Source organism: Mirounga leonina, unplaced genomic scaffold (genome assembly GCF_011800145.1).
Source record: "Mirounga leonina isolate KUSES-001 unplaced genomic scaffold, KU_Mleo_1.0 Mir_173, whole genome shotgun sequence".
NCBI lineage: Eukaryota > Metazoa > Chordata > Mammalia > Carnivora > Phocidae > Mirounga > Mirounga leonina.
The window spans coordinates 11,159,565-11,184,305 of record NW_023270447.1 but is presented as its reverse complement, the minus strand read 5'-3'; the positions used below and the strand labels follow the sequence as shown (position 1 = coordinate 11,184,305).

The following is a 24,741-nucleotide window of genomic DNA, read 5'->3' as shown; positions in this document are numbered from 1 at the left end:
TGCTGGAACTTCTTTTATTTCAGGATAAAAGAAAAATTCAGGAAGAAATCTCGCAGAAGCGTCTGAAAATAGAGGAAGAAAAACTAAAGCACCAGCATTTGAAGGTAATTTATGATTTTAATTTCATTTCAATGATTTTTGTATTCAAATATCCTAATGGCACTCAAAATCTCTATGGTAAAGATGCTTTAGGAAGGAAAAAATTCAGCATAGTTCTACTAACCCCCTAATAATGATAGGGGAGGGCCAAGAAGTTAGTAATATTTGCATAGGAGATTAATACCTTCTGGTAAACATGTAGAAAACACGCTTTTATTACTTTTATCCTTTATTACTGAATTTCCTCATTTTCTTGGGTAACCTTGAGAATTCAGCCTTGATAATTTGCCCCCCTCCCCCGCAACACAGTCTTGCTTAACATCCCTAGGGATGGATCCAGCTAGGAAGTCCCTTTTGAAATCAATGAAAGGCCAACCTTCCCCCAGGGGGTGAGAAACAGACGCTGTCTGACCTGGTCAAGGATGCTTGTATTTAAAAGCTCAGTGCAATGAATCCAATATTGTTTGAATATCTTTTGGGGTTTTGTTTTCTTTTGCCTTGTTTTGACAAACCATGAGATCATCACCAGAAATAAACCTCCATTTTTAAAACCAGACTTTGCAACTTCCATGGGTGTGGTCATTTTGTAATTAAAGCACATTGAGTTTCAACATTGTATTACGTAGCTCGGTCATAGGATGCAACCAAATGACAAACAGGAGCTCCTTGTGAAGGGACTCAAGCAGGAAGCTACTTCTCATGGGGTCTATACATTTAAGCTAAACTTGCCAAATTCAGCTACATCCAGCTTTCTGAGGGATCAAGTAACCACCTCTGAAAAGAAACATAATTTAAGATTCCAATTAGCCTCAGTTCTCTGGATTCTGTTTGCTTCTTTGCTCCTATATAAATTGGCATTTCCAATGTTTGATGGATAATTCTAAAGTATAGTTAGCCTGTTATTCTTGCAGTGTCTCACACTGAATTTACATGAGTGGTGGGTATAGCCAAGAAATGCAGTGTGTATAACCAGAAAAATCAATGAGATTAAAACAAAATTTACCAAGTTATTTTGGTGAAACTCAAACCAAAAGCCAATTCCACAATAATTTTTGAGCTAAGCCATTTCTAACTCCATTTCTAACTCGTTCTCTCTTTTAACCTCTCTCTCTCCTTCTCTCTCTCTCTCTCGCTCATACAAACACACACACACAATTTGAGTCTCTCAATAAATTAATGACTGCTTCTGAGTAAATGGATAGCTCTCTCACATTCAGCAATTGCTATCCTTGTCCAGTGGGTAGCCAAACAACAGTAGAGCTCACAGTAGGAGAAAGGGTTAAATATCCCCTGAGTTCATTCTAGGAAGCAAGTTTGACATAAGAAAACTGACTCACTGAAAAGTCCATTTCTGAGGTGGCACCTCTTTTCAATACTTGCCAAAACCAGTCCAAAAAGTCATACATGAGGGGCGCCTGGGTGGCTCAGTCCTTGAGCGTCTGCCTTCGGCTCAGGTCATGATCCCAGGGTCCTGGGATCGAGTCCCGCATCGGGCTCCCTGCTCCGAGGGAAGCCTGCTTCTCCCTCTGCCTCTGCCTCTCTCTCTCTGACTCTCATGAATAAATAAATAAAACATTAAAAAAAATCTTAAAAAAAAAAGTCATACATGATCTTCCCTTTATAGGGAAACTTATGTTTGCTTTCTGCAACCCAAGAGACTGTCTAATCCAATCCAATCAGAACATTTATCAGGCTCTGGATTGCCGAAGACCATTGTGCAGATTGTGTACTGCACAAAGATACCCGAGAAAGGGGTGCTAAAACCCTGTCCACACTCGCTTGGAACTGTGCACGCTGGCATAGGGCTGCTTCTGTCTGAAGGACGATATTTCTTTTCCTCTGCACAAAGGTGCTATCCATTTTCCCAAGCTGTGCACTGACCCAAAGGGGTGGGGTGAGGAACAGCACTTTTTCTGATTTTCATATTAATGCCATACAGACTAGCAGTGGCCCTAGAGGGCTGTAGCCCTTCTGCCTGCAACCTAGTGGGGAACTCAGAATTAAATAAATAATTAGGACAAGTTAAAAGATGATTTTTTTTAATTTAAATAAGAATATAAGGAGTAACTCTTTAATCTGAGGTGGTCGAAGCAGGTCTGTTAAAGGTGTGGGATTTAAGCTGAGTCTTAACTGATAGATAGGATTTATATAGGTGTGTATAGAGCCTTTTAGTCAAAAAACATTTATTAATTACCTATTATGTGTAAGGTACTAAGCAGGACACTAAGAATACACAATAAAGTTTGACCTGTGTCCTTTTTTTTTTTTTTAAAGATTTTATTTATTTATTTGAGACAGAGAGAATGAGAGAGACAGAGAGCACATGAGAGGGGGGGAGAGTCAGAGGGAGAAGCAGGCTCCCTGCCGAGCAGGGAGCCCGATGCGGGACTCGATCCCGGGACTCGATCCCGGGACTCCGGGATCATGACCTGAGCCGAAGGCAGTCGCTTAACCAACTGAGCCACCCAGGCGCCCTGACCTGTGTCCTTAAAAAGAGAACTGACCCAGAACCCTGAGACGACCCACACACCGTGATGAGCAGTGCATGCAAGGCACAAACTGCAAAAGCAACACAAAGGAAAGAGTCGCTGTTTGCAACGTGTTTTGCAGAAAATGGTTGGCTGCACCAAACAGCAACTAGGCACCATTACAAACGGGGGTCAGAAATGTGCAGAAGTATTTTTTTAAAGATTTATTTATTTATTTGAGAGAGAGAGAGCAGAGTGGGAGGCACAGAGGGTGAAGGAGAGAGAGTCTCAAGCAGAGTCCCCGCTGAGCACCGAGCCCCACGCAGGGCTCAATCTCGTGACCCTGAGATCATGACCTGAGCGGAAACCAAGACTCTGAGGCTTAACTGACTGCACCTCCCAGGTGTCCCAGAAGTATTTTTAAAATTGATTCTGCAATACCCTCACCAAGTCAGGAAAGCCCTATCGGCCTCTACAGTTACCAGTCCTTCTTTTATTTTCTTCTTCATCCGTCTCCATTCCACTGACTGTCCTCAGCACTTTCCTGATTGCAAACTATTTCGTTACACTTCAATGACACACTCTAAACAACACAAACACAAACATTTACAAAGCGCTCCTCTGTATCATTAGTACATACCTTGCAAAATAATAGTAGTAACTCTGATATTCGTTGGCTCTGGAACCTGGCAATCATACCAATGACATGCTAGAAAGGGAGTTTCCAGGGATATGAGGAGCATTCTAACTTTGAAACATTTCTGAGATTTGTACACTATGGGTCTCCTCACCTAGTAACATGATCACAGTCTGCCACCAAGAAACACAAACTACACTCAGCTTAGAAAACTTTTCTGAAAGTCCATTTGATTCATGGTATGAAAAACTAATTTATTCCTAAAGTATACTGTAATTGCTATATAGAATGCAAAGTGCTTCAGGAAAGCCTTTCCCTAAAAAAACTGCCCAAAGATCTATTACCGGCATGTTCCTTATATTTTCATTTAGTTTATATCGCTTTTGATTCTGAATGTCGTTGTTGTGAAATAGATTATTCATCAACCTCATAGATGAAATCACAAGTTTAAACTGAGACATAAAAACAAAATGACTGGGGCGTCTGGGTGGCTCAGATGGTTTAGCGTCGGCCTTTGGCTCAGGTCATGATCCCAGGGTCCTGCGATTGAGCCCCATGTTGGGCTCCTTGCTCAGCAGGGAGTCTGTTTCTCCCTCTTCCTCTTCCCCTCCCCACTGCTCCTGCTCTCTCTCTCTCTCTCCGTATCTCTCTGTCTCAATGAATAAATTTTAAAAATTCTTAAATAAATAAATAAGGTGTTATTCCACATTAAAAAAAAAAACAAAAAAACAAAATGACTATGTTTAAGTTGTTACAATATGTGATTGTACCGTATCATTTTAATTACACATCCAAATTATGTATTTTATATTCAGAGGCAAAGAGTTAATTCACAAATTCATTTTTTCATTTTACCTCTGGCAAAGAGTTCTTTGCCAGGGGTAAATGACAATTTGTGAGTTATGAAAAAAGTTTTATGAGGCTAAAATTAAAATTATTCTTATTCCTAACCAGACTAAGAACCAAGACAATAGCCTCAAGTTCACATAATCACATCACAAGAATTATTCTCTGCTCTCTGTAACTCAACAACATAAGACTATCCCATCTAAATGCTTCTGATAGTGATATGGATGTAAATGACTGAAACTGTCCTCGTAGGTGGTTTGTAAGGACTATAATTTACTTACAGGTGTCCTCTGTCTTCTTTACTATGCATTAGCTATCATCACATTCCATCAAATAAAAATAAATTTAAATTAAGGTAAATTCTTAAAATGATAGTATACCAAGATTTTCTTGGCATCTTTGATCTCAAAAGATAAATCTTGACCTTTATTAATAACATTTGACTGTGTCTGTGGGAGAACATTTTTACAAACAGCCAAAGAGCTGTAATTAAGGGTTAAGATAACACCGAGGGAAAGAATCTCTGGCTACAAACTTCTCTTATGGGGTTTGTTGTCCACATGCAATTGCTTGAAACTCTGGAAAGGCCAACACAAATACGATGATCTGGGACAAGGTTATTACTCAATCTAGTGGTTTTCAAACTGTGTTCTGTGCATCCACGGGTTTCCAGACACCCTCGCTGCGTCAGCTAGAGCAGCCCAGTTTATATCAGTCCTACAAAGTACAATTCCATTTAATATATATTCATAATCAGTGTAATGTTTCTTACTGGTTTGAAAACCATTGCCTTACTTAATATAACCATCATTTGGTAATTACCCAGCACAATCAACCTTATTTAAATTTTGTTTAAAATTCAAAGGTATTTATATTCCAGTAGGATTGATCCTAGCATCCTTTTAAAAAAGACAGAAGTTCTATTAACTTGCTCTCATTTTAATTGTGGCATCAGAGAAAGAAGTCTCAGAAAATACAAAGCTCCCATTCTTCTCTCCTCATCATTTTAGACACAGCGAATCCCCAAAAATTATTTTTGAACAAATAGTTTGCACAGGTAGATTAGATATATAGAGAGAACAGTTTTCTCCAGGAAGAAAAGGAGAAACTCAAACTCTTTGGAAATAATATCTAACAGTTCCTATGTAAGACATGGATGGGATGTTAGCTAAGTTCCCTCCAAATTTTACACATCTCTCATTTGCTTTAGGTCTTCTTAGGCTCAAGGTCCAGGATTGTAATTCTTTCATGCAAATTCAATGTTTTCTTCCATGTGATAAAGCATAAATATTTTTTGTTTTGTTAAAGTTGACAAAAATTCAGCTCACCAATATTCAGACAGATCAGTAAATTTTGTGCATCCTATTATCAGAACAAGTAATTCGTGCTAAACTTAAGTATCTGGAACCAAGGAGGTTCTCAGAAGAAAGAAGGGTATTGGGTCGGCAAAGTCATAAATGCTGACCACACCACTAAGACTAACATTGAATTGGTTTAGGATACAATAGCAACCTCCTGTTTTGGCCACCATTTCAAATAATCCCTCCAAAATTTTTTTTGGAGTGTTCGCTGTACAATGTCATTGAGATAAATTTTAAAAATGGCTTGAAGGAGGTTTTTACTCCAAAGACACAAGATGTACAACCATTAACCAAGTAAACAGTAGCAAAGTATCACAGATAAGGTCCCCATACGAGTGCTAGACATACACAGAGAGTGCCACGGGATTCTGAAGGAAGAGAGTTCTCTGAGGGCGAGGATGGGGCTGTGGAGGGCTTGGGGGCAGGATGGAGATTTTCACAGAGAAGGAGGGACCTGAACTAGAACTTCAAGGACAAATAGGATTTAGACACATCAAACTGGCTTTGGAAGGGGGTCACAAAGGGTGCAATGAAGGAAGATACCAGATTTATTCAGGCAAGGCAGTGAGAAAAAATAATTTCTCTTTACTCTGTCCACTATTAAAATTCATAAGATTTCGAAGCAGCCAGAGATTTTGGAAATTATTGACTGATTTAAGAACATCTTTGTTTCCTGATATCAGAAAAAGGCCTTAAGGGAGAAATGGCTTCTAGAGGGAGTCAGCAGCGGAAAAGAACAGGAAGAGATGAAGAAGCAAAATCAACAAGACCAGCACCAGATCCAGGTTCTAGAACAAAGTATCCCCAGGTACGGCCCTCACGGAGATACTCCACAAACTTGTTTTATTTTGACTTTGCCCCATGTTGCATGTATAAGAGCCATTCTTATGTTTAGGTTTTAATAAAAAGCAAGGCAATACCAGAAAGCAATAGAAATTTCACTATAAATATCCCCTACACATAGCAACACAAGATTTATTTTTTAAATACATATTAGTGACTTACCCAAAGTTCTCCAAGCCTATTTCCTCATCTGTAAAACAGTAGTAACAATATCTATCTCTTACAGTTGTTGAGCAAATAAGCAATATATGTATTTTGTATATTGTAGCTAAGCTACTGGCACATAACAGGTGATCAAAACACAGTCCTTCTTCACAGCCCCAACCTCCACTCTCACCTCAGGACAGGGGACAACTCTATGGGTGTGTTTACATTGTCTCTCCGTCACCCCTCTCCCAGGCTCTCCTCAGTCACAACCATATTTTGGAAGAGAAGATATTGTAGGAATACTTCACTAGCATTTTCTCTCTTCTACTTCCCTAATTATTTGGTCACAGGCGTTGACCTCACTTCTCGATATCCTCCCCTGCCCATCACACACAGTCAGTCCCGAGTCAGCAACTTGTGACATAACAAGGGAAGTTTTAAAATTGCCTTGGCTTAAAATGAGGCGATGGACATGAAAAAAAAAATTGAAAAGCTGGAATAGAAGATGGGGTTATCAGTATCAGCACAAAATATAGATAGCATGGAAGAAAGATGTGGGAAATGTCAGAATCATTTTCTAACCTATGTGTGGAAAAAAGATGGGATTTCTTGTGGTATAATAATGACAGTAATTTAAAGCCTATGGATCTTTGAAACATAGGTAGCTTTCAAAATCTCACTGCGAATTTGTTCTCTTTAGTGAGAACTATAGGAAACACCTGGAAGGTGAAAATATCCCATAGCTGTACGACTACATTCTGTCCATCCTCACCACACTCTGGACAGATTGCATTAGGCGTCAAATTGACAACATGAAGAAAAGCTTCCTTTTTAAACTGATTCTCATTTTATTTGCCTAATTTCATACACTTGTATATTTAAGAGCTAAAATCATTGACTACTCCTTCTTATTGACATTTTTTTAAATTAACAATTCTTAAAAAGTTATATTGTAATCATTGATATGTTTACATTTACGAACCCCTCAGTTGCTTGCTCAAAGATGTGAAGTGCCTCTGAATGGTAGATAACAAATACTTAAAAATAACTCAATGATTAAATCAAGTCTACAGTTTGGAAAACTTGATCCGTTATAAGGCGTCCCTTAGCAAGAGCTTCTTACCAAAGTCTGGCTTAGCTGGTGATTACTTTCTCATCGTCAACACAGAACTCTTATCTCCGAAGGAGTCCTGAATTTAACCCCTGCATACCCTGCGCTCTGCAGACACCTCCATGCTTCCCTTGAGAGCCCCCTGGTTAAGAGTCTTTGCCCTTACTGAACACCTACAACTTTCTCTGCACCTGATGATCTTTGAAGTGGCTACATAAATTCAAACTCCATTAACAACTGGAAGCAATCCTAGAGAATTTACGAGGGTTCTACTGATTGCTTTCAAACCTGGCCTGAATGCTCTGAGAAGCACATTAGCTTCTAGTGATATTGACGGTGGCTTGCCTAGAGTTCCTATCTGGCCAAAAAAAAAAAAAGGAGGAGGAGCAGGAAGAAGTAGAGAAACCATATTTACCAGCCATATTACCCTCCAGGTACTTTATATATATCATCCCATTTAATCTTCATGACCCTGTGACGCAGTGTCATCATCATCACTCTTTGCACAGAGGTTGAAGAATTCACACAAGTAGGAAGTGGTGAATCAGAAACTAACTCATTTGACTACCCGATGCTGCCTATAAAGTGACAGCACACAGCATTCCAGACCACACACTATGGGCTGAAGAGCTGTTATCTCTTATAGGAAGTCTTGAACGCATGTTCTGTCCCTTGGTTCTCCTTTGTCCAAACAGCTCCTACCACACTCCGGATCTTCTTCGGTGTCGCTCTAACATCTGTATTAAATTACCACTTCCGTGTCTATACATTACCCAATTTCTGGCATCTTATTATGACTTTACTTTTTTAATTGTTTTAATTGAAATATAGTTGACATATATTATTATATTAGTTTCAAGTGTACAGCATCGTGATTCAAGAACCCTATACGTTACACGACGCTCACTAGGATAAGTGCAGTCACCATCGGTCGCCATACAGTGTTATTACAATATTATTGACTGGATTCCCTACGCGGGCTTTTCATTCCTGTGACTTCGCTAACAACTTTGTTTTAGATCTTCGGGATGTCATTAACCATCAGGGCTCCTTTATTATCACCAGATGATGTTAACCCCCAAATACAAATAATAATAGCAGGAATGGTTCATTTTTAAATGACCTTGTGCAATTTGCAAAGCCCTTGAACCTGCATCACGCCATTTAATTCTTGCAGCAATCCTAGAAAGAAAACACTGACACCTCCATGGCAGAGATGACGAAACAGGGCTCAGAGAGATCAGGGGCTGAATGAAGGTCACAGTCATTAAAGGGTAAACTTGGGCCTCAGAGCAAGTCGGATTCAGTGCTCTCCTGCTGTAAAACTAAAGGAGTGCTGTGGGTGTAAATGTTCTGGAAATGGTAAAACCCCTAACACCTCATAGCAAATCGCTTTGTTTAAAAACCAAAAAGCCGTATTTGCAAAGAGTTAGTAAAGAATTTGCGTCGCTGTGACCCATGAAGGCATGTTTATCTCGTTAAAAATGGGCAGGGAACAGAATGTTCTGAAGCAACATAGGGAGACACAAAATATGTGTGCCTTGTCTGCGTTCCTCAGCCTACAGCCTCCGCTGCTGCCCCGCATTAGAGAAATCAAGCTGCCAAAGCAGCTTTACCTGATAACTGAACATTTTCTTCTCAGAGGTTTCTAAAGCTGCTAAACAATCAAGTGGGTGTTCTTAAAGTCAATCTTTCTCCAAAACAACTGCCCGCAGAGCCTCAGGAGCTTTTCTTACCAGCTAAGTAAAGTACATTTTCCTGTTAGCTCTAAGAAGCAACCCAGTCAAGGGACGGAGTTGAACCGGGCAGAGCCGTGCTCTTCCCCAGGCAGCGAAGGCATCCCAAAGCCTGAATGCGGTTTATCACTTGATTTAGGTGACTGCTCAAGGGCGACATTTGCCATCTGCCAGGCCTCTCAGTTAAGAGGATAAGATTTTAATGGGAACATCAAAATAGAAACGTTGCTATTACCTCAGAGTCTGTAGCAGGGCCAGGCTGCCCCTGGAGTTTTCATTCCCACTATTATTCCCACAGTCTTGTGAGATGAACTGAAAGAGCGTGGCCTTTGGCCTTCACATCCCTGTTCTGCCGACCGTAGTACATAGAAGCCTGGAAATGTTCTTTCATCTCTTTGGGCCTCAGTTTCCTTGTCAGTAATAGTGGGACAATTAGAGCGTCTTCAGAAGCTTTGAGTGAGGCAGCTTTCGGAGTGCCTGACACATGGTAGGTGTTCAAAAAATATTAGATCCTATTCCTTATTAAGACTCAAAAATAATTAAGAGAAAGATGGGGATGTTTATCTTTTGGCCAAGATCTCTCATTTCTTTACGTCAGTACAAAGAATCTTTCTTTTTTTTTTTTTTTTTTTTTTGAGTAAACTGAGATTATCACCCAACAAGGATTCCTTCCATTCAGACATAATTGATGGGTTTTCTTTATGGCTTAAAGGTTGAAATGTTAACAACAGCAGTTAAGTTTTACAGAGTATCTGTTATAGACCAGGCATTGTGTTAAGCACTTCATATAGATTACTTCATTGAATTCTCACAACCACCTTATGAGGTAGATAACATTTAATAGGTGAGAAAGATGACATTTGTAGATGCTAACTTGTCCTGGCTCATATGACTAAAAAATTAAGACTCAGGATTTAAAACCTAATTAAGAGTCTTAATTACAAAAATAAATTATGCCTCAGATCCTGCAGACAACTTTTACAGAAGTTAAATCCCGTAAGTGCTACCCTTTTACAGCACCTTTTTATTTCTAATCCATGCTATGATTTCACTCTCTTGCATGCATCATTGTATAGAGACATTCAGATGACTCTCTGCCATACTGAACACACTCAGAGGTCCCCTGACTCACACCTAACCTTTAAGTAAAGCGTGTCTGCTTATTCCTCTTCTCATCTTTTCTTTCAGAGAAGCAACATTTCAGAAAACAAGTAGGTTTCCATGGTTTTTGTCTCAGAAACACATTCTTAGCTTTGGAACAACATTAGTGAGTATTTTGCCTGGTGCCCTGATTAATGCCTTTGCTTAAGTAGAGTTTCAGTTTGCCTCCCAAATGAGCCCTGTTCTTCCTGTGACCAGTGAACCAGTTACTTCCTAATTGTAGGCACAGGTGCAAATCCAGCGCCGACTTCTCGGTGCCGACAGCACGTGTACACATTCATAGGCTGGCTTAGAAATCCTCTTCTGTCACATCTCTTGCTTCCCTCCATCCAATAGCCTACACCCAAAATGAGCCCCCCACGCCTCCCCCAAACACCCTCAGAAGTATCCAAAGGAGCTATGTCGTTCACATTCCAGATTCCTTTTTCCTATGCGGCTGCCCAGCTGTTCTCCGTGACTCCCTCTGCCAAAATGCCTTGCATCGAGCTGCCCTCCAGACACTTGCTACTTTTTGAACTGTGTCCAAAGACCTCTGGCTTTAACTGGAGCACCCAGAGCGCCTGCCAGAAATGTCATAAGCATAAAAATGCAAAAGGTTAACTGCCAAGGAGAATGAGGCAAACGCACTGCCTTCCCTTTGAGAAGGATTATCTGCTTATGATTAAATGTTCTCTAGTAAGGATTTTTTTTTTCATATTCCAAAGTACCCTTCTGACCCTCTGCCTTCCTCTAACGAGCTTTCATTTGTCTCCAAATGGTAAGAAATTGCCTGCCCATATGGTACTAACAGGAAGCTGCATGAAGGAGTGGATTTCTGTGCGATTGTATGCCATGAGAAAATCTGAGGAATGGGCCCCTACTGCAGCTTCCATCACCCCACATAAGTTAAGGGAAATTCCTCCACAAATGGAGATGCAGTTATTAGGAAATACATTCTGCTCAATATCATATGAAGCAATAATCTACTCAGTTAACTCAAAAAAGAGCAGACAAGATTCAATTTCAAAAAGGAACCCAGAGGATTAATGTAGAAGTATAAAGGTTAAATGATATTTTTTCCTGGTTATGGATTTATCAAAGTTCAGCTCATTATGATTTCTATCCAAATTTAACCCCTACCTGATGCTCGGGTCCACCTGTGAGGGCCAAGTGTACCTTAATGAAACTAATGCCTCATCCAACACAGCAAGGAAGGCTGCATAAAAAATAATCACATTCTAAATGTTTCTGCCTTCCTGCTCTGACCCAGCCAGGCATAGCTAACATCACATCATGGGAGAGAGAGATGCAACCTGCTCTTCTGTGATAATGCGAGAGAGAAGAGAAAGGGAAAAAAGGGAAAAAAAAAGAGAGAGAGAGAACCCACCATTTGTTTCTTCTTCTTAAATTTGCTGTTGCCTAGAAACACTTAAGAAATTATTCTGAAGCAATTACATGAGTCAAAATCATTCCAAGCATGTTTTTCACTCTCCATATTTGACTAATTGGTTTATCAGATTTGCAAGAGTTCATCTGTTGTTGTTTTTAATTTCCCAGATATTCTAATTATTTTTAATTCAGGAGTTTTTTTTTAACTTCACAAAAAGAGCAAAATAAAGCAAATTTCCAGCAAAAAAAAAAAAAAAGGAAGAAATCTATCCCCAACCCCCACTAGAGAAAGCCTAGTACAATGCCTAGCACATAGTAGGAATAACTGTGACTACATAGCTTAATAAATGAATGAATGGAAAAATATGGATGATCAATGGATGGATGGATGGGTGGTTGGTTGAACGGATGGTTGGCTGAATGGATGGCCAGATTTGAAAATACCACCTATTAAAGGGACCAGCTAAAGACTACACAATGACTTGAACATTAAGGAACTAAAAAGGAAAACCTTGAAATTCTTTAAAAAATAAAAAAGAATAAGTACCCAACTGTGTTGAGTCAAGGGCAAAGTTATATGACAGTGGTACCCCTGGTTTGTGAGGCCACTGTTGATGGCTCACCATCACTTCACTTTCTCACCTTTCCCCTCTTACATATGCTTTTTTATTTCCTTATCCCCCACCTCCCAGCCTTCTCTGTTGTTCACACCTGCCAATCTCATCCATAGGTTGGTAGAAATCAGGGTGAAATTTACACAGAATAAAGACCCCCCCCACCATGGTAGGCCAAAAGGTAGATTAGAATAACACCACTCCAGTGCAATTCAGTATAACAGCTACACTTTATGGAGCACATATTATGTACTAAGCATTATTCTGAGAATGACAGTTCTCTGGGGGAAGTCTAACTGGTGTTATTTCACAAATAAGGACACTAAACCACAGAAAGCTGTAAACCTAGTAACAGTCAAGCCATGAGTCACACGTAGATCTTTCTGACTCCAGACCCATTCCACCATGACTCATTCTGCTTGTTCTTGATTCGGGTCAATAAACATTTATAGAGAACCCCCCACATTGAACCCATCTTCATCTTCTAAAGAGATTGAAAATCATAAGTGCTTCAAAAGCAAATATTTATGTTTGCCTCTCTTTAGATCTTTTAACTTTTCAAAAGTGACTTTACACTAATTATTTCATTCAAAACAACGTTCAGTAACTCGAAACACAAATTTAAAACCGTTAGCATGAATGTCATAAATCTTTGGCCGTGTGGACATGGGTCAAGAAGGAAGAAAGGAGTAAATGAACAAAGCAGAAAGTGGGAGGGGAGTTAGTTTCAGGGACCCATTCTCCAGGTCATTGTCATAAAGAATGTTCAAAGGCAGAGACTCTTTTGTATAAGGTGCTACCAAAGAGCCGAGGCTTCCCCATTGCCCAAGATTGTCCCCCACCCCAGCCCCAACCCCTTGGCTATATTTATGAGCTCAGAAAGCTTCCAGACCACACCCCTTGGAAAGCCTCTTTTGTCTGCCACAAGGCAAGAGTCACTTAGTCCGTTTAAACCGCCCCAGGCTAACTGATCCTTGTTGGTTAGTCTATGTTATATTAAGGTTGGAATTTATATTTATTGGCCTTCAAATAATAGAGTCCTGTTCTTGGTATCAAATATGAACAATTAATACAAGAAGCAAAGCAAAAATGAAGTGGAAAGAGAGTTGAAAACACAGTGGTTGCTCTATAATACCGTGAGAGGCAAATGCTCAGGGTTGCAAGGCACAAAGCCAGTCATTATTTCTGAGTAGAGAGTCAATGGCTGTCTACATCATTACATATGCTTTGCCATTTCGTAATATGGTTACAAGTAGTTTATTCACTAAAAATATTTTTCCCCTACAACTTTTTTTTTTTTTTTTTTTTAAGAAAAAAGCTTCCTCGGGGCGCCTGGGTGGCTCAGTCGTTAAGCGTCTGCCTTCGGCTCAGGTCATGATCCCAGGGTCCTGGGATCGAGCCCCGCATCGGGCTCCCTGCTCGGCGGGAAGCCTGCTTCTCCCTCTCCCACTCCCCCTGCTTGTGTTCCCTCTCTCGCTGTGTCTCTCTCTGTCAAATAAATAAATAAAATCTTTAAAAAAAAAAAAAAGCTTCCCCAAATCATGGATAAGCACATGTGCAGCTAACTTGCCATGTCCTGGCGATAGCAATATTTGAGGTCACTTGGGAAACTCATTACACCTACAGAGAGGTCAATTTGAATTATTATTTTTAAATTATTTAGTTCTTATTAAGTGTTTGGCATGTACGACAAGGCTCTCTACAGGCTCTAATTAAAAGCCACACACCCGGTTTCTGTCCTACCAGAACATTCAAAAAGCCCATAACTAACCAATCTGCCATACCTCACCAACCTCCAGAGCGTGCATTAATTTGCATTCATTTGAAAGTTATGTTTGTAATCTGCGCGTGAAAGTGGCTGATTCTCTGAAAACCAGTTTGGTTTCTTATTTTTCATGGCAAATGAAACCCTTAATTTACAAAATATGATTCTGATTAAGAGGGTGTGCTTTTCTACTAAATTATTATCTTCTAACTTTACCTGCCCACATGGCACTTTCAAATCAGTATCATCTGCCCATGAGATAATTATTAATATTTACCGAGTTATATTAGGAGATGAGGTTCACCCATGCAAAAGCTGCTCACATGTAACTATAAATTATTCAGCTTTTCTAAACATCTGCTCTGCTCCCAGTTATCAGAGCAGACTGACACTTGTTTCAATGTCACTTCTGGGCTAGCTCTCTGCCTCTTGTTTTCTTGAAGCTTCTGTGTTGTACTGCTCCTCCTGTTCTTAAATGCTCTGGATTAGAGGCAAAAGATCTGGCTCAGGGCAAACTGAATGTTTGTTGTATGCCAAATGCCCTTTAATTCTCTGGCATGCTTACCCATAGCATGTGATTGTTTGCACTGGTGGGTTAGATCTTCCTTATTATACACATGCCCTTTGGCAAAGGCTGTTTATCGGGCAATTCTTGTCCTATGCCTGTGCATACAAGTATTCTTCATCGTTTTTGATATACTTTTATTTCAGCCTGGTGAATAAAATGTGCCTGACATGCAGTAAGTGCTTTTAAGCCATGTGTCAAATGTTCGATGAAATTCATCAGACCCCTAGTTTTTTAAAAAGAACACAAAAAAGCCCACCTTCTACTAGACTGCATGTTCTCAATTTTATGAGAAAATATAGTTTGATAATACCATGAAGTAAACTGTCTATAAAAACAAAGTATCTTTAACCTCTGATCCATTAGTAATCACTTATTTGCCCATTACATATGACCAACACACTGCAGTCAAGATTACCTGATTAAAGTCATCAGCTACATATACTCAATAGTATCTGTTGTGATTCCAAAGCTATTCGTTTAACCAAACTATGGTTAAAAAATAAATAAAAAGGTCTTTCCTTTTTCATTGTAAACCTTAGCCATTCAATAATAACTAGCTATAGTAAATATAAGCCATGTCAGATTTGATAAATGATCTAGAAACATGTAAATTCCTTAACCACTAGGCACAAAGCTGATTTCTTTTTCTATTTTTACTGGTTAACTACTGGAAATGCAAGATACTAATGAGTAATTTTGCAAATCAAAGAAAAAATATGGAAAAATCTCAGACAATAGTTGACTCAAAGATTCATCTCCATAAGGCGATAAAATAGTTAGCACACTGGCTTTGATGCTTTAAAAGATTCCATAATAAAAAATTCCATAATTTTTCCAAAAAATCCAAAAAGATTTCTCTCACACCCATAACCATCCTAGCTGGCAGACATTCAAGGGAAGAGGAGAAGCAACGTCCCATGAGATGATCAATGATAGAGAGACCCTGTTTCTTTCTGTCCCGTTGCTTTGCTTTGGCCATGGTTGGATGGCCAAAGACAGCTTGCCATTACCACATCCTCATTCCAGTGTAGGAAAGGGAGTATAAATGGAGGGCAAACAGTTCTATTTTAAAGATATGACCTGAAAATTGCAGAGGTCACTTCTGCTAATATCCTATTATCCAGAATTTAGTCACATGGCACCATTTAAATGCAAAAGAGACCGGGAAATGGCAGGGTAGCTGGGAAGAGATATAAAACTCAAGGAGTTCTATTACTAAAAAGAACAGGAGAAATGGATTGGAGTGAGGGGGAGATTAGCAGGTTGTCAAAACAGACTAGCATATTATCTCATTTATAAAATAGATCACATTTGTTAAATAGACCCCATCCCCAAAAATATTACGAAAATTCTAATAATGCTGGAGTGCTATTCTGGTTTTCCGTCTAGAACTGTAGTTTTAAAGACAGGTGTGTCCCTGAAGCTATATTAACACCCACCCTTGCTCCAAAATCATTGATATTAAAGTTGAAGATCAAATCCCCAAATGGACGTGGTAGGTTTTCTTTTTTATCGGAGTTGTCATAGATAGTCTTCCCCTCCCTAGCAGAGTAGGAAGAGAAAGGACTAGCTACTACATTATCAACTAATTCCTCCATGTCACACCCCGTGCTAGAGGCTTACAAACATGACTTCATTTACCTCCTCAAGACAACCTTTTGTGAATACTATTCTTATTCGCCAAATGAGAAAACCGAAGCTTGGTTGGGCTAAGTAAGTAAGCCAAGTGTATTAGCTTTGGTTAACTTTGGGCTCACTTTCTTGTTTCCATGGGTAGAACTGAAAACAAAAAAAGTAGCCCTGCCCACAAAAAAATCACAAAATGTAGGTAAGCCACCAGCCACCTCCTGTTCTCCCAGGATTCAGTGGGAAAGAAAGGAAAGAGAATCTGCAGCCCAAGAGAAGAGTCAAAGATTACAACTGCTCACCACTCGGGGCTGAATTCAACACCTGCTGGAAGCAAACACACTCTGAGAGCCTGTGAGTCTGAAAAGAAACCAGATCCTTCCTTGTCTTGCTTGGGGTGGGGCTGGTGAGATGGCCCTAGCACTTCCACCAACTGGTTTCAGAGGTAAATCAGAGGTGGCACAGCCTGGATCAAGTCCTGCTGATTCAGGCCATCCCAGAGAAATGATCATTGGGCCCTCTTTGGGTGAAGTCCTGGCTTTTAATAAGAGAGCATGGGCTCCCAAGAGGCAAACAAGTCATTAGTCCTTTCAAAGTATACAGCTAAAGCCAGTCATAAACTTAATTTCAAACATGGCATCAGTGATTACCTCCAAGCTACAGTTTTATAATCAAATTACATCAGCCAGCTTTTAATTAAGACCTAAAACTTCTCTTACTTTGAAGAACAGTTTTGTGCCCGAACAAAGAAAGGCTCTCTATAAAGTGGCTATAGCTCAGAGAAACCCCAAACTCTGAAAGAAACTGTTCTAAGAACATCTACCAAAATCCAAACTCAAGCAGCAAAGAAAAGAAGAGAAAGAAAGAAAAGAAAGAAAGAGAAAGAAAGAAAGAAAGAAAGAAAGAAAGAAAGAAAGAAAGAAAGAAAGAAAGAAAAAGAAGAAAGAAAGAAAAGAAAGGAAGGAAGGAAGGAAGGAAGGAAGGAAGGAAGGAAGGAAGGAAGGAAGGAAGGAAGGAAGGAAGGAAGGAAGGTAGAAAGGAAGGAAGAAAGGAAGAAAGAAAGGCTTAACTTTAATCCTGGTCAGACTGTCCACTAAGCAGAAAAACTCCTAGTATAACACAGTAACTCTAATGAAGGCCAGGACAGAAATATTACCTTTATATGTAATGAGTCAGCACTGTTACATGTGAGTGGACCCCAGCTAGGATGTCAGTCTTCTCTCTCTCTCTCTATTATGATAGGAAGTAAGAAATCCTTTTACACTGCTCTGCAAAATGAATGTTGTGTCTAAGTTCATAAGAATCCACTTTTTAAAGTTTTGTTCCCATAGTGGTTAATTAGAAAGTGATTAAAAGCTCAGGCTCTGTTGGCAAAGATTTGATTTCAAATTCTGTCCTGCCACAAGCTACCTGTAAGCCTCCAGACCCGTTGCCTGTCTAAGCCCCCTGCTTGCTCACCTGTCAAATAGAACTAATAGTGGTACTCAAGGGGGTTGTTGGGAGGACTAATTAGGTCAATGCCTGGCATGGTGTAGATACTCAATACATTTTAAAGGCTGTTATAATTGCTAGCAAATAAAATGATGGAAGGTAGGATGTAACTCTCCTGAGTTCCAGCCTTTTTTGGCCTCAATGGCAAACTTCATTAGGTTGTTAGTCCTTGTTAAGTCCACCAAAAACTGAAAGAGATAAATGAACACTTAGCAGCAGAAAAAATTGCCTTCTGAAATAACCCCTTCTGGGCGCATCCAGCATTTATGTGCTGTCCTTTTTCTAAGACAAAAAATTGCATGTTGAAATTGGATTGGGGACATTATCTCGTGATGATTAAGGGAGGTTATTACTAGAACAGTGCATGAAATGAAAGCTACCTGCTTTCACCTAGGGAGCTCTTGAAATAACCCTATTTTTCCCCAGCAAATAGGCAAAGAGAAGAAAGATTCCAATAATGGATAGCATTACAAATCCTTTTTCATGTACTCTGCTTATCTAAATTGGCACATGATGCCCTCCCACCATCTCTCAGAAATCGTGAGAGGTGCTAACTCATCCATCAGGCCCTGCCTAACAGTCCAGGAGGCACCAAGAAGGATATTTCTCTTTCTCCTCCACCTGTTTCTTGTCAAACTGAATCAGCATTTCTAGGAGTTCAATTCCCATTCAGAAAGGTAATACCTTCTAAAGATGGGCATGGCAGCACTTAGGGAAATTCTAACCCATCTGCTGAGAGATAAGCAGGTGAAGGTTAGAAAGTTATCCCCTAGTGACCTCCCCAAAAGCTTTCCATGTGAAAAAAGAGTTTTACATATATATAAAATAACATTTTTATATATATAAAACTAAAATTTTATATATACACACATAAGTGGTTTATGTATGTATAATATGGATGAGTGTACAAATATATGTACACACATGCATGTATATATATATATATATATACACACACACACATATATTTCCCCAGTACTTCATTTATACTTCCTAATTTTTCTCTCTACCCAAAACTTTTGGAAAAGGATTAGATATGAATCCCTAATGTAAGCCTTGAATTTTTTTGAGCTTACAACCCTGAATCGGGGTTGAGTAACCACTTCACTATGAATGGTCACTGAGCCAGAAAAAAATCAATAAATGCACAGATAGATACAGATACAGAGAAATTTGAGAAGGAAGTTAACCCAAATGGTAATTTTAAATAAAAATAAGGCTGGTCAAATTCTAGTCAACAAATAATAGTTTGAATTCCATTGATAGCTACATGGAAAAGAGAAATAATGAGGAAAAAATAAAAATATCAGAGAGATGGATATTTTAAAAATCCCTTATGAAGCATGTATCAACCACCTATCATACCAAGCACTGTTTTAGGCTCTCTCAACCTCAGCACCATTGACATTTTGGACCAAAGAAGTCTGTCGTGGGGGACAGTTCCGTGCCTCCTAGGATGTTCAGCAGCATCCCTGGCGTCCGCCAACTAGATGCCAGAAGCAAGTCTTCAAGTTGTGACAACCAACATGTCTCCAGCTTTGCCAGATGTCCTCAGGGGGAAATCGCTGTCAGTTGAGACCCACTGTGCTATATATACAAAAATAGTGCCTACATTCCAGTTGCAATTTTGGGGGTTTTGTTTTGTTTTTTTAAGATTTTACTTATTTATTTGTCAGAGAGAGAGAGAGAGCATGAACAGGGGGCGTGGCAGGCAGAGGGAGAAGCAGACTTCCCGCCGAGCAGGGAGCCCGATGTGGGGTTCGATCCCAGGACCCTGGGATCATGACCTGAGCTGAAGGCAGCCGCTTAACCGACTGAGCCACCCAGGGGCCCTGCAATTTTTGTTTTATGTTCCTTAAGAACAGACAATCCTCAAAAACTTGGCGCATTACCTAGTGTGGAGCTCATTAGACCTCCTCTTCTTCCATTGCTGGACTACCATAGTGCCTTCACCTCTGAGTTCCGACCCTGTGAGAGGGAGGGGGGCAGAAGCCAGGTCCCTGCTCTGTTACTCTTTTCTGGGTTTCCCATCACTTCCACTGGCATTCTGAGCTGTCAAAAAGCTTTTCTAGAACAACAAATCTCTAACATTTATCTTTTGAGGTTATTTATATTGTCCACAAATAATATACAGAAGTAGCAAATCAACATATAAAAATGGGATATAGCGTTTTGCATTGAAGTGAGAATTTTAGGAAATGGTCTATATCAGTAAGCATTTCCTGTAGAGGTCTGTGACTCTAAGTAATTAGCACCAAAAGACTTCCGTATTATCCTATTTAACTGACAGTTGGCTCTAACTAAATAATAAAGAACAGAAAGAGTGTGTTTGTTTGTTTCTGTTTGGTTTTCATAAACATTCCTGATGTGTCATCTGACTCATATTAATGCGTCATGTACCCAGTGACTTGAAAACCTTCAAAAACATTCATTAGCAGATACTTTGATGAGGTTAGCAGGCTTTCAACCTCATACTCTTACCATATTAGTCTAAAGACATCCATGAGAATCATATGGCCTTACATTACCCATGGGCCTCTCTACAGAGGAAAACAACTACAAATACCAGTGCATTTCTAAGTTCCTGAGATGTAATTGGCCAAACAGATCCAGAATCTGTCTCTGTGCCCCAGCTATAGAAAGGGGCAGAAACAGGAGGAAACTAGCATTTGCTGAATGCTTGCTATTTCTTTTAATCTTTATTATACCCTGTGAAGTCGTAACATTGCCCAGATTTCTAAATGTTTAATTGCTCCAGGATTCCATCCTTGGAAGCCCTGACTTTCTAGGAAATCTTACCCATGCCTATGGTTATAAATACCAACTCCCAAATTTATTTTTTTTAAGATTTTATTTATTTATTTCAGAGAGTGAGCACAAGAGAGGGGCAGAGGGAGAGGGAGAAGCAGACTCCTGCTGAGCAGGGAGCCTGATGTGGAACTTGATCCCAGGACCCTGGGATCATGACCCAAGCCGAAGGCAGCACTTAACAGACTGAGCCACCCAGGCACCCCACCAACTCCCAAATTTATATTAAAATCCAAACTTCTCTGAGCTCCTGACTTTTATATCTAGCTGTTTTCTCAACATCACCATTGACTGTCTTGAAGTAACCACATCCCCCACCAATCTCCCTTCTTCTCCCTCCCAGATTTCTGTCTTTGTGTTCACATCTTTCCAATTATTCACAAACACTGGAATCACACTTGACATCTCTCTTTCTCTCACACCCCACATGTAATGTATCAACAAATCCTGGCAACTCTTCCTTCAAAATATTTCCAGAATCTTATCACTTCTCACCCTTCTACCAGCAACCATCTTGAATAAGCCACCTCCATGTGAAGTATGACAACTGACCTCCATGTTTCTCCCTTCACCCAGCCCCTGTCTATTCTTCACACAGCAGCCAATGTAACTGGCTAAATTTCAGGTCATAACCTGTTTGTCCTCTGCTCAGAACTCCCCATGGTTCCGCAAAGACCTCACCATGCATTAGGCCTCATATGATCTGCCACCTCTCTGACTTCATTCCTCACCACTCTCCTCCTTACTCCCTGTGCTCTTACTTTGAGTTTTGTAGTTACTCTTCCCTCTCTTGGAAGCGCACTTCCCCTGAAACCCTCACATATCCTTCTCTCGCTTCTTTCATGTCTCTGCTCAAATGACACTTTATTAGTTAGCCTCTCCCTGACCACACTGTGCGAACAGTGTCCCCTCCCCAGGCACTCTTCATCCCATTTTCCTTCTGGTTATAGCCCTTATCCTACTTTTTCGTGGAAATATTTTTCTTCATAAATAAATGTGTGTGTGTGAACAGATATATATACAATAAACAAATATATATATGTACATATGTATGTAAATATGTATGTACATTTGCAGGAGTTGGCAAACTATGGCCCAGGACAAAATTTAGCCCTGGCCTATTTCTGTATAGCCACAAGCTAGGAATGGTTTTTTATTACTTAAGGGATATAAAAAGGAAAACAAACCAAAAAAAGATGAATATGCAACAGGAATTGTATGTAGCCTGCAAAGCCTAAGGTATTTACTATCTGGCCCTTTATAGAAAAGGTTGCCAGCCCGGGCGCCTGGGTGGCTCAGTTGGTTAAGCGACTGCCTTCGGCTCAGGTCATGATCCTGGAGTCCCTGGATCGAGTCCCGCAAAGGGCTCCCTGCTCGGCAGGGAGTCTGCTTCTCCCTCTGACCCTCCCCCCTCTCATGTGCTCTCTCTCATTCTCTCTCTCTCAAATAAATAAATAAAAAAAATCTTTAAAAAAAAAAAAAGAAAGAAAAGGTTGCCAGCCCCTCTATTAGTGTATTGTCTGTGTCCTCTCCTAGAATGTAAACTCCATGAGGGCAGGGAATTTGTTTTGTTTACTATTATATCCTTAGTAGATAGAATTGTGCCTGGTACAAAATAGATGCTAAACAAATCTTTCTGAATGAATGAATGAGCTTAGTAAGGTCTGCTGACTTGCCTAGGGTCACACAGGAAGTTGGAAGATGAACCAGTATTTAAACCCAGGTCCATCTGATTCCACAGGTGAATCCTGCAGTCCAAGAGCTGCTTGCAGCAATGATTTGAACACCCTCATTTTCTATTCAAAGGCTCCTCATTAGACTGTCTCAAACATGCTATTGGGTAAAGGACCCTGTGAGACAAGGTGTAGAGGGAGAAAGAGACACAGCATATGGCAGAAAACCTTTAATACCAAAATAATACTTACATCTGATATCAACCACGTTTGATGTGCTTTCATATACATCACCTCTTCTTAGCTTCACCAAATTTCTGCATAGTAAGGCAGGTACCATATTTTCATTGTACATGTTACAAAACTGAGATTCGGGAAGGTTAAAGGAATTGGTTCTCACAAGTAGTGAATAGCCGAAACAGAATAATCCAGATCTATCATGTTTAGTATAGACCTTTCCATTCTACCAACCAACATATATCCCCACAACTCTACTGATGGGCAAATGTGCTATCATGGATGGAGATAGGTTTTTTTTAACTTATTTAAATTCAGTTAGTTAACATATAGATGTAGTGTATCATTAGTTTCTAATGTAGAGTTCAGTTATTCATCTGTTGCATGTAACACCCAGTGCTCATGACATCACGTGCCCTCCTTCACCCAGTTATCCTATCCCCCTCCCCCATTTCCATCTTGCAACCTTCAGTTTGTTTCCTATAGTTAAGAGTCTCTTATGGCTTGTCTCCCTCTATGATTTCGTCTTATTTTGTTTTCCCCTCCCTTCCCCTATGATCCTCTGCTTTGTTTCTTAAATTCCACATATGAGTGAAACCATATGATAATTGTCTTTCTCTGACTTATTTTGCTTAGCATAATACCTTCCAGTTCCATCCCCATTAATGTAAATGGTGAGATTTCATCTTTTTGGATGGCCGAGTAATATTCAATTATATATATATGTATATATCTACCACATCTTCTTTATCCATCCATCTGTCAGTGGATATCTGGGTTCTTTCCATAGTTTGGCTATTGTGGACATTGCTACTAAAAACATTGGGGTACAGGTGCCCCTTCAGATCACTACATTTGTATCTTTGTGGTAAATAGCTAGTAGTGCAATTGCTGGGCCATAGGATAGCTCTATTTTTAACTTCTTGAGGAACCTCCAAACTGTTTTCCAGAGTGGCTGCACCAGCTTGCATTCCCACCAACAGTGTAGAAGGGTTCCCCTTTCTCCACATCCCCGCCAACACCTGTTGTTTCCTGACTTGTTAATTTTAGCCATTCTGACTGGTGTGAGGTGATATCTCATTGAGGTTTTGATTTGGACTTCCCCGATGCCGAGCGATGTTGAACATTTTTTCGTATGTCTGTTGGCTATTTGGATGTCTTCTTTGGAGAAATGTCTGTGAATGTCTTCTGCCCATTTCTTGACTGGATTATTTGTTTTTTGGGTGTTGAGTTTGATAAGTTCTTTATAGATTTTGGATACTAGCCCTTTATTTGATATGACATTTGCAAATATCTTCTCCCATTCTATAGGTTGTCCTTTGGTTTTGTTGTCTGTTTCCTTTGCTGTGCCAAAGCTTTTTATCTTGATGAAGTCCCAAAAGTTCATTTTTGCTTTTGTTTCCCTTGTCTTTGGAGAAGTGTCTAGCAAGAAGTTGCTGTAGCTGATGTCAAAGAGGTTGCTGCCTGTGTTCCTCTCTAGGATTTTGATGGATTGCTGTCTCACATTTAGGTCTTTCATCCATTTTGAGTTTATCTTTGTGTACAGTATAAGAAAATGACCCAGTTTCATTCTTCTACATGTGGCTGTCGAATTTTCCCAACATCATTTGTTGAAGAGACTGTCTTTTTTTCCATTGGATAGTCTTTCCTGCTTTGTCGAAGATTAGTTGACCATAAAGTTGAGAGTCCATTTCTGGGTTCTCTATTCTGTTCCATTGATCTATAGGATGACAATCATACCTCAGTAACTTCTAAGAAAACAAAAGTACTACATTTTACCTGGAGTTCTATGATATGTGAGAAAACTTCCTTAGCTACAAATAGCCAACCAGCAATGGCCAGAGGCAGCAGAAAAGTCAGAACTTTGAAACTGTAGCAATGAGTAGGAGAATAGTCAAGCAGACCATATCTTGGGCTATTATTATTGTGACAATAGCACAAGATTTTTGAGCTGTCAGATCCATAATCATCTTAAAGAAGGAAGCCAAAAAAACTGACAATTATCATAACAGATGCAAATACCCATGGCTGTCACCTCCTAGACTAGTTGCTTTACCTAATCAGCCATCCCCAGAGGCAGCTGACTTTAGAGTTTAGGGTATTTGGCTGAGACACCACGCATATTTCGTGGCAGCCAAGGGTCAGCTTTATTAACTGCATGAGTGCCAATGCCTGTATG

General features: G+C 39.8%; 1 protein-coding gene across 1 annotated transcript in view; it reads left to right on the top strand.

Annotated features, from left to right (window-relative positions):
* Positions 1 to 24,741, top strand: part of PALMD (palmdelphin) — a 50,934-nt gene that overhangs the window by 16,868 nt on the left and 9,325 nt on the right. Inside the window, exons 2-3 of the mRNA XM_035017955.1 lie at positions 24 to 104; positions 6,098 to 6,222. Of these exons, the coding sequence (XP_034873846.1) occupies positions 24 to 104; positions 6,098 to 6,222 (206 nt within the window). The remainder of the gene's footprint in view (positions 1 to 23; positions 105 to 6,097; positions 6,223 to 24,741) is intronic.